The sequence below is a fragment of the Drosophila hydei genome, unplaced genomic scaffold, assembly GCF_003285905.1.
Source record: "Drosophila hydei strain 15085-1641.00,03,60 unplaced genomic scaffold, DhydRS2 tig00000044-arrow-arrow-pilon, whole genome shotgun sequence".
Lineage (NCBI taxonomy): Eukaryota > Metazoa > Arthropoda > Insecta > Diptera > Drosophilidae > Drosophila > Drosophila hydei.
The window spans coordinates 30,765-41,079 of record NW_022045653.1 but is presented as its reverse complement, the minus strand read 5'-3'; the positions used below and the strand labels follow the sequence as shown (position 1 = coordinate 41,079).

The following is a 10,315-nucleotide window of genomic DNA, read 5'->3' as shown; positions in this document are numbered from 1 at the left end:
TTGATGTTGCGAAAAGCAGCCTCACGTGCTCCTGTGCAGATCAACCAAATGGCCTGGAGTATGACATAAGAGCGTTAGTAATTGACATTGTTAAGTTCTCAGCACTTGCCTGATTAACGCGACGCAACGGCGACACGTCTACAGCCTGTCGACGCACAGTTCCTGCGCGTCCGATGCGTGTGGAGTCCTCGCGTGGCCCAGCGTTGACAATGGCATTTACTGTGACCTGCAAAGGATTCTCCGAGGTCAGCAAATAAATAATCTCGAATGCATGCTTGACGATGCGACAGGCGAGCAGCTTTTTGCCATTGCTGCGTCCCTTCATCATTAAGCCGCAAGTCAGACGTTCCACAATGGGGCATTGGGCCTTGCGGAAACGTTTGGCTGCATAGCGTCCGGCCGAGTGCGGCAAGTAGCGAGCGAACTTCTCCTTGACAGCGATATAGTCCTGCAGTGAAATGTCACTGATGGTAATTTCATCGCAGCTCCAGCGACCAAATATCTTGATTTCGGGCCACTCATTGGTGGCTGCTTGCTCGAACGTATTCGGATCGTTCTCCTCCCAGATGGCATCTTCTGCTGGCTGCTGAGCCTGAGTTGGGTCGTGCAGCTGCTGTGACTCAGAATTATCATAGCCTGGCTCGAATGTGCACTCTCCGTAATCTGACATATTTGTTGCAGTTCTAAAGGGGGCGAAATATTTTCATTTAGATTTCAATAGTTTGTTTTGCTTGTTATTTTACAAAGAAACTTACATCGCTTCCCGTAGGAATTCAGAAAAATTCGACAGCTCTTATTGAAAGCAGGACACAAAATAGTTTGATCAAGCTGCCAGCGTGAAAGTGCTTAATCACTTGACGTGTGGCCAAGCTCAGACAAACTGAATTATAGGCATTCCTGAAATCTGACAGTCGAGCTAATAGTTAGCTCAATTGAACTATAGGTATTCTTGCAGTTGATGTGAACAGTCGAGTATTTACAATCGGAGCAAAGCGGCAATGGTTAAAATGACGAAACGTGATACAACCTTAACAATGTTAGTATCCTTGATCAGCGAAAGTGAATGAATCAACGCTAGAAAATGATTTCGATAGGATTCGATGCAGATACTGCGTTTTATATCAAACTATCGGCCAGATTTGAAATATCGGTAAGTCAAAGAGTTATAACAAATGGATTTTAATGGAAATACAGGGTTTTCGCAATCAGGTTAACATTTGGAGAATTATGTAAAAAGTCGTGATTATAGATATGTTGCCTGTGCAATCGATTAAAGTGGGATCACTCAAGATGTTGGGGATTGTTTAACAAAACTCATGTATTTAATAGCTTTAATATGGAATACTTTCTATAGTAATAATAATAATATTGTTGGTGTACTTTCTAGTACTTCTGCATTAACAGTAGCATAAGATATACAGTTTTATGTTTATTATTTGTAGTTGTAGTTAATATAATACTTTTTTAGAAATACAAGTGCCAAAAATGAACAAATAATATAAACAACTACATTTAGCTATATCATAAAAACACACACACTTGTTTTTTTTCGCACACTTATAAAATAACTGATAACAATAAAAAATAATCAATGTAATTTTTACACAGCGCACATTAACGTTTGATGCTGAAAATTAACGAAACGCGCGCGCAGCGTAAAAATTTTAAATTTTTAACTTTTTAACTTAATAAGTAACTAAAGTCCCATGTTGTCGTAAGCGTTGCAGAAAGGGCGAGGGTTTACTTCTGTAACAGTAACTGCGTATATCGAGTTTGTAATTTCCAAAAGATGGAACACCGTTGTTGTTGTGTTATTTTTTTTGTCGGAATGGCTTGATGACTGATTGTTGTTCTTGTTTTGTAGTATCTATGTATTTTTTTATTTTTTTTGATTGGGCGCGTGACACAAGAACTGTAAAAACTTTTGTTAAGTGCTTGAGGAATGTTGTATATCGATTAAAATTAATTAATACTCACGTCCACTTAATCCTTATCACCCATCTTAGCTTTGGATGTCATATATATGCCCACAATCAAACCAAAGAGACCAATGGCTGAGCCGAAAATCTCCACGATCAGAATCTTGACAAAGAGTGCAGCATTAGCAGCATCCGAAAGCGCTGCTCCGGACCCAACAATACCGACCGCGATACCGCAGAACAAGTTCACAAAGCCAACGGCCAAGCCTGCACCGAAAATCAAATAGCCCGAGAACCAGTTCGTGCTCATCACGGTCTCGCTGGCGAGCGCAGATTCCATTTTGAACTGCTCCAGCTGGCCAGAGAGCACGATGGCAGTAGTAATTAGGCCGTAAATGGCGACAGCCTCACAAAAAATAACCGAAATCAAATTCTTGGTCTTAATGCGTGGCGCCTTTACGCCACCGCCCACAATGCTGGTGCCCGTGGTATGAATGCCAAGGGCAGCGCCAACGACAGACAGGGAAACAGATAATCCGATGCCCAGACAGGCCCACATATACGGACTAGATGTGGTCAGGAACCAACCTACGCTTACGCGTTCGCCCTTGCCAGTCATAACAAAGTAGAGTATTAGAATGGTGGCCGCGGCGAGGAAGAGCCATAGAAATGTTGGGTTACGACTGTGCGTATTTGGGGCGCCATCTTGCACGATTTTTGTCTGTCTATTGTTCAAAACACAGTATAAACTTAGATTTTGTATGAAATTGAATTGCTATTTACCAAATTGCAGGCGTAATTGTATTTTTCTCGGCCGACAGGTGACTGCTTCGTGCGAAAAAAAGAATCCACAATCACATGACGTACATTTTCTCTATCATAAGGTATCGAGTAAGTCACGCCAATCGATACATATTCGATATCTAAAATGTCAAATACTTCGACTTAAATTATTCGTTTGAGGCATGCAACACACACTGCCTGATTGCTATGTAACTCAGTAATTACCTGCCCTTACCAAAGCTAATAACAGATGGCGCCAGTGTGTAACGCGCCTAAATTCAAATTCCACTTGCTGTAAAACACTAAGAATTGTATGTTTATGAGAAACTTTCATTGAAATATATGCAAATGACATATATATATTCATTTCACCTTTATTATCTGCGTCTGCAGCTCAGTGATGCGCACTTACAAATAAGTTATGTTTTATTTTGCTTTGTGCACGCGAAAAATACGCAGAACAGCCAGTGAAATTTACAGTTCATTGAATTGGCCAAGCTACCGGCGCTCAGGAGGAGGGCAGACGTTTAACAGCGGCCACGTGATGGCAACATAATCTAAAGCCACATCACCATTAAATATTTACACTACATTATAATTTTTGTTCTTAGGCGCGTGCCCAGCAAACACAAAAGCTCAGCCCGAGCAAGCGGGCATCATGTGCGCCATGTTGCTGCTGTAGTTGTTGTTCTTGTTGTTGTAGTCGTGTGCCGACGACAAGCGACAACCGCAACATTCAATTAAACGTAATGTGTTGTTTGTTGTCCCTCCAAAATGGGGCCGCCTACTCTAGACATCTTGATAATAAATGTAAACTTTTTCACTTGTAAAATCCAGCACAGCATAAAGAGTGAAATAAAATAAAAGTCGTCTTAAAGCCAAAAAAATATATATATATATAGGAGTATAAGGGTATGGTGGTCATCGCCGTGTGTCTCAAGTCAAATATCACAAGAAAAATCCATTAACCTGCGCTTTTTTTCTCTTGACTTATTTTTGTGTTCGCTTTATCTCTGACGCCCGAATTTAAGCAAATGGGAAATGCAAATGCGATGAGAGCCGAAGCGGCGTATGCGATTTCTTTTAAAGTTTAAAGTTCCTAAAATTGAAATTAGCTAACAGTATTTATAAATGTTGCAGGTTTTTGAGCTCTTTTGTCGACCGTCGTCACTCGCAGTGGCGCAGAGTTGCAGGTGCTGCTGGAGCTAGCGAGCAGAAGAAGACGCCTTGGCTCAGATAGTCAAATTCCAGGAAAGGATTAGAATCAATACTGTCTTAGCTTATAATTTTATATATATTTCTTTATATATATTAACAACATAATTAATTATTTCAAGATTTTTTATCATTTCTATTTGTTTTTACATTTTTATTTTTAATTTATTTTAGATTTAGGTAAAATAAATATTTTATTATTTTTATTTTAATTTTAATTTCTTTAATTGAATATTATATTTTATATATTTTATGTAATTTATATATTTTATATATTTTATATATTTATCACGACATATATTAAATCATATTAATTGTGCTTCTTCTTAACTTTCTTGGGCTTTTGCAGCTGTTCAATATTCTCGATTGTGTCCACAAATACCTCAAGTATTTCCTCAAGACGCGTGCAACGTTCGGACTCCCTGAACTCAAATGGAAAATGGATTATCTATATCATCAGATTGTAAGCAGAACTCACAGTGCCAGTTGCTCGCGCAGTTTAATAAGTGGCTCCACCTGATAAATGTACTTTGGCTTCCCATTCACGTCTTTGTCAGGCAAATTGTCCTGTTCTTGTCGCATCTCAACTGTGTGTATCTCCTCGGAGCTGAGCTTGCGCCAGAAGCAGAGGTAATACTTGAAGCCCTGCAGTAGCATGCGAATCACTTTATAATCGTTCACGATCAGCTGCCTTTTGACATCTTCTTCGGCGCTCAGGTAAATGGCTTTGAACAAATTCTAAGAGTTGACTCAGTTGGAGCTCTTTGGGCCTCGACACGGCGCACTTACCAGTATTATGCAATAGGTGGCCACGACAAGGACGACAAAGAAGAATGGCGCCAGATCCGGATGGGCGTCCTCCAGAGATGTATAGGATATGTCGGTCATGAGAAAGCGGATTTGGGCAATGATCGAGGCGAACTCCGTGGTATATTCCTGATGCACCTGGCTAAATGCAATGCAGCCCAATTGGGCAAATGCACCCGTTATGATCAAGCAGAGCAAACATAGGCTGACTATACTCTTAAAGGACTGCAAAGTGGAGGCTTGTTCAATGGAAATCGCCTGAGATCATGGGAATACTGCGCTTACCACGCGCACAGCAGACAACACCTGTTGAATTGACCTGTGGAAGGAGACGAACCGCATGGGCTTTAGCCAGGCCATAAAGTTCATGACTCCCAGCACTTGTATATATGTTTTCCAGCCCAGAAGCAAATCATCCATATTGATATATCTAAAGCGATTTGCCAGGAATGCCTTTTGGATGCTTCTAATCTGAAAGATGTGCCAAACGTTGTAGGCAAACACGGCGTATGCTGACTGAGTGTATGAAAAACGATCAGAAATCAAAGTCGAATCGAAGTGGAATTAACGCACAGTCAGGAAAAAGAAGTCAATATAGTTATATACATTTCCGGCATAGGCCTTCGGACCAATCCAAATAATTTCGGTAATTTCCACATAAGTATAGTATATAGCAATCAAGCAGAAGACGCCGCCCGCGCACATGGATAAGACGTCCAGAGTTAGGAAGGTGTTTTGGGGTATCCACTGTATGTGCAACTGAGGGCACCACAATCCCCGTCGGCATTATTTCGAACACTAATCTGAATTTCGTCCGACGACATAAAGAGCGAATGAAATTGCTTTGTGGATCATGAAACTTACTTAATGAGATGAAAAAAAATCGATGCCATCGAAGTAGACATTCATTTCTATAACAACTAGACGTGTAGCCGAATCGATCCAGTCGGCGTTCATTAGATTGTTCAAGGTGTTCATATTCTCGATGAAGTCGTGGCCCAGGTTGACTGAGAATCCTCCGCCTTCATAGGTGTATAAAGGTTTTTGGAATTTGTATTGCATCTGCCACGTACTTCACGCTAGAGGAGTAGAGATTAGAAAATATATATAGAATAGAATAATAATAGAGAATCGAGAATAGTATAGATAGTAATTGTTAGACACACTTGTTGTAGGCATTGAAATAGAGGAATGAAAATGGAAATGGAATTGATGGCGAGAGAGAGAAAAGTTGGGAACGAGCGATTGAGTAGAAGACGGGGGCAGAAAAGAGACAGGGAGGTAGAAAACAGGAGGATAAATCGGAGCGAGAGAAGGGAAGAGAAGCTAAGAGAGCGCAAGGGAGGGTACGAGAGGAAGAGAAAGGTATGAAAAGGGAGGTTGTAGAAGAGATGTATGAGAAGGGAGGGGAGTGAAGCAGGAGACGAGAGATGGAGTCTTGAAGGCGAGAGAATTTAGTAGAGGGCTAAAGTGGGTAAGAGAGAGATATATAAAGGAGAATGAAAGAGGAGAACATAGGTAGGAGAAGTGATCTGGAGAGAGGTTTATATGGATAGAGAGATGGAGTGAGATGGACGAAAGGAAGAGATAGGTAGGTAGGTGGCGAAAGGAGAGGGCTGAGTAGACAGTGAAGAGAGGGCAGACTAGGGAATGAAGGGAAGAAAACAGGAGAAAAGGAAAGAGAGGGAGAACATGTGAGAAAATGCAGAGATAATTTGTAGAACAGGAGAGAAAGGGGAAGATCGGGAAAAATATGGAGAGTATATATAGTAAGATTAGGTAAGATTAGTTAAGTAGAGAATGGGGAAAAAGATGGAAAGAGTGAGAGGATTGAGTAGAGAACGAAGGGGAAAAACGAAAGAAATAGTTAAGAAAGTTTAAAACTTGTTAACAGCTAGAGAAGGCGAATATTGTTGGATTATCTCAGAAGTCTTTGAGGCATATAGCCTGATTTTTAATGGCCAAAATGCTGTTAGAGTTACTTACTCTTTATAAGTTCCTTTGAATGAATTTCTTGATGAATAAACTGGATAACATTTTTTCATTTTGATACTGTCAAGGTCGATTTTATGCGTACATTGTTTGTCCCTGACGCGTATCTGTCGTATTCTAGGCAGACCCACTACGAAGCCCATGTTGAAGAGGTATGGAAATCTGGGCTTTCGCCCTCCTCGCTCAAGTCATCGCTGTGTAAAATATACAGAAAATTGTATTTGCAGTAATCCCATATATCATCGATCTTCTGCACGTTATGGAACATGGGACCAACATATTCATACTTTCCCATATAGTTTGTTTTCTTCGACGAACACATGCTCTGTTTGGATGTAACTGAAATAGGCGTACTTCGGCACTACAGTATCTGTGACTGTAGACACGGAGAGAGAGAGAGAGAGACAGAAAGGGAGTATAGGTGAAGCAAAATATAGCTCCCAATATGCTCACTTATGTGCGTGCAACAAAGTAAGATTAAGAGTATGAGAAACTTAGTTATAAAATTTCGAATTATCTTTTCGCTAATAATGTAGTACGATGGCTTCCTTGTTCTTCGGTCGGACATGTTTTCAGAGACTTATTTTCGACTATTTTTCTAGATTCAATTTCATATTTCGACTCGAAATGCTTCGATATATTTATAATATTTGTAAAGTTGTTGATGCCTAACTTGGTGATCCTTTAATTGATTCTGAAACTGTGTAAAAAACGTCTTAGTCTTCAACATGCTTTGAGTCTTAGCATGATTAGGTAAGTTGCCTCAACACTAGGAAGACTATATGTATATATTTTGAGATAAGTCTATAGAGTGAAGTGTATTCCACTTCTCCTATTTTGAAGGTCTACATCTCTCTCTCTATTTATCTCCCTCTCCCCTTTCTCCTGTTCAAATATATATGTTATTGCCCCCGGCACCCATAAATTGATCTCATATTTAAATCACTCTTAAGACCGCTGCACATAGTTCAAAAGTCCAGCTCTCCCAGGACATACAGCAGCAATCGACTCATCTCAAAGTGCATCGATTGATGGGCTCTGTGAGTAGCTGCTCCTAGGGGCTGGTGCATGGCAGTCGTATGGCCATTTATTAAACTGCGGCTGGCAAGTTTAAGGGCGTCGCCTTTAAGTATGCAACACTTTGTTAGCACTTGACTGCGTTGGCAGAGGGATCTGCAGCATATGCATAGGCGCTGCCATTGTTAGCTGCCTGCCAAGCAGCTACTCGGGACGGACAACAAAAGCAAAAAAAGCAACAAGAACAACTACTTGCGCCTCCCACAGACCGGAAGTAGCCCGGGCATATAAAAGCTCTTCCGCTCCTTTCCGGTGAAATGTTGCATTTGAAGCAGTGCTGCCTCAGACACAAACACTACAAAGCACAGCAGCAGCAACAAGAAAGTACATCAAAATAAACAACATAAATGGCATGTGCAATCAATCGTCGACATATGCGAATATGATATATACCCTGCAATGCGGATGTATGGGAGAAGTTTGATGTTCTTGGCGCCATACAAGATAGTTTTTATTATTATAGACATTTTACATTATATACTTGGAATTATATATTAACGGGACAGTTGCTTTAAAACTTACACTTAATATTTAATGTATATATTATATAATATATATATTTAAGATATACATTTCAATTGGTCTACATAAACTTCATTCTCACTCACAGTTTCAATGAAAATATAAGATGTTTTGTATATTTATTCCAAACTCTTATCACATAAGACAATAAAAAACTTTTATTGAACTCTGTTCCACACTTTAATAAAAAATTTTTTGTTAAGTACTTTCAGATCCCACAACTGTTATTTAGTTAACTTTTTCTTGAAGTTGTAGCACTTCGAATTGACCCGCAGAACTTTTTCTAGCTGTGGTCTAGAATATCTTTACGCGCACGAGTTGGACACATACTAGTTTCTGAATCAGATGCTGATTTAGAATTTTAACAAGGTAATTTTTGTTTACCAAAAAGTCATCAAATTTAATTTGTTTTGAATATTGTAATCATAAATAAACTAAATAAAAACAATATAGTGTATATAAATAAACAATTTTCTACTAGAACATTTCAAGCTCTTCAGAGTCAGCCAGATAAGGATCGAGCTGGCTTTGCTGTGATTTCTACTTCATATGCTTGAAAATGTTATTAACTATTTATTTATATTTATTTGATATATTTTAATATTTATTCATATATGAAATGAAAAATGTCTATCTCAACGTGAAGTGTGTTGGCCTAGCCGGAGCACCCCGACCAAAGTGTCGTATCAACGGCAATAAGTCTGGGCCAGGTGACCGCATTTAAAGCAAACATTTTGCCAGGTTCTTTTGGGCCGGCCACAGTCCAGTAAATACAGCTGCTACGGCAGGGGGTTGCTGGGCGTGGCGGATGTTCGAGTAGCATCAGCCATGGCACAAAAGGCTGTTGAGAATTTATTTCCTGTTACGTTAGACATTTAGGCCGCTTTGGCGAACGGGCAGCAAATCGAAAAGGGGCAACAGATCAAATGGCCACTTGCTGGCCAGATCCTTGGGCTTATCACGAGGCGGCGCAGACCACCGGAGGTTAAGTACGTCAAAAACCTGGATAACTGAATTCAGCTGTGAGCGTGTGTGCATGGGGAAGTCGAAGCCTTGGCTTAAATAAACCAAACAAAATGAATTGGTTTCTGGCATTTGCTCATTGCTTTAACTGCCCATCGAGCAGTTTGAATTGATTTTATTTGCGCTAAGAGGCCATCTGGCATATTAATGTTAATTCATGTAGTGCCCTGCGCTACGCGTAAGTTATGCAAATGAAATTGCCATTTAAATAAAATTTAACTGGCGTTGATTTTCCTTCTGTTTTATTTTTTATGCCCTCTTTCCACACGTGGCCGCAGCCACCGAGCAAATGGAGTTCAATTTGAGTTTCTTTGCATTGTGTGTGCATTACACATCGCACATACACACTCAGTACACATTATGCATGTGTGTAAACAATATGCTCGAGCTTTAAATTCATTACCAACAACACGCCTGATGTGAATTCCCATTTGCTGAGTAACTTTAATGTCCTGAGCAGACCTAGGGATAGTTCTTGGCCAGGTTATATGGACTAGACTAGCTGGCTTCATATTTATATTTATTTATATATATATATATATATATATATAATATACACGACTAATATATCAACTACTTAGATTAAAGATATATTTAACATTATATGTTGAGCTGAGCTAATCAAAAAGAGTTTGGCAAATGAAGAATTTTTTCTTTGCCTAACAAAATTTTCAATTTAAATAAATAAAATATATATATTGATAATTCTCTTATTTTTTCTTAAATTGTATAGTTTATCAAATATTAAAAATATAAAACATTAAATGATTGTTATTATTATTGTTAATTATTATTATTATTTGAAACAAACGTAGTTTAACTTATTTTCAATGAATTCTAGTTCGATTAATTGATATATTGCACTTATGAAACTTTATTAAAATTACGTTTTAATTTAGAATGTAACATTTTTCTGATGGCATATCAAATCTATAAAAGTGAGGCAAAGCTGGCCTTGTAGTTGGCGCTCTAAGGCA

The 10,315-nt window shown here is 39.1% G+C and overlaps 2 protein-coding genes and 1 pseudogene across 2 annotated transcripts; all 3 read right to left on the bottom strand.

Annotated features, from left to right (window-relative positions):
- Window positions 1-5: 5 nt before the first annotated feature.
- On the bottom strand, window positions 6-1,143 carry LOC115483783 (40S ribosomal protein S5b-like; the record flags this gene model as incomplete). The annotated part of the gene is made up of 3 exons (XM_030226037.1): window positions 756-1,143; window positions 110-683; window positions 6-53 (listed from the first exon to the last, which is right to left on the bottom strand). Coding segments are annotated over exons 2-3 (609 nt in total), but the record flags the coding sequence as incomplete, so codon positions are not given.
- A 739-nt stretch (window positions 1,144-1,882) lies between these two features.
- LOC115483781 lies at window positions 1,883-2,639 on the bottom strand (annotated as a pseudogene).
- Window positions 2,640-4,227: 1,588 nt separating this feature from the next.
- Window positions 4,228-5,452, bottom strand: LOC111603517 (polycystic kidney disease 2-like 2 protein). Its single transcript, XM_030226035.1, has 5 exons — window positions 5,298-5,452; window positions 5,010-5,240; window positions 4,707-4,949; window positions 4,396-4,655; window positions 4,228-4,339 (listed from the first exon to the last, which is right to left on the bottom strand). Exons 1-5 carry the CDS (start codon window positions 5,427-5,429, stop codon window positions 4,228-4,230), a joined length of 978 nt encoding a protein of 325 aa, XP_030081895.1. The 5' UTR covers window positions 5,430-5,452.
- Window positions 5,453-10,315: the final 4,863 nt, after the last annotated feature.

Bases quoted from the DNA above. Each gene is read 5' to 3' on its own strand.
- LOC111603517 (XM_030226035.1), bottom strand. From the start codon at position 5,429: ATGTGCGCGGGCGGCGTCTTCTGCTTGATTGCTATATACTATACTTAT. The intron at 5,241-5,297 runs GTGCGTTAATTC...TCATACACTCAG, and splicing joins TTGACTTCTTTTTCCTGACT to TCAGCATACGCCGTGTTTGC. The intron at 4,656-4,706 runs GTAAGTGCGCCG...GTCAACTCTTAG, and splicing joins CCACCTATTGCATAATACTG to AATTTGTTCAAAGCCATTTA.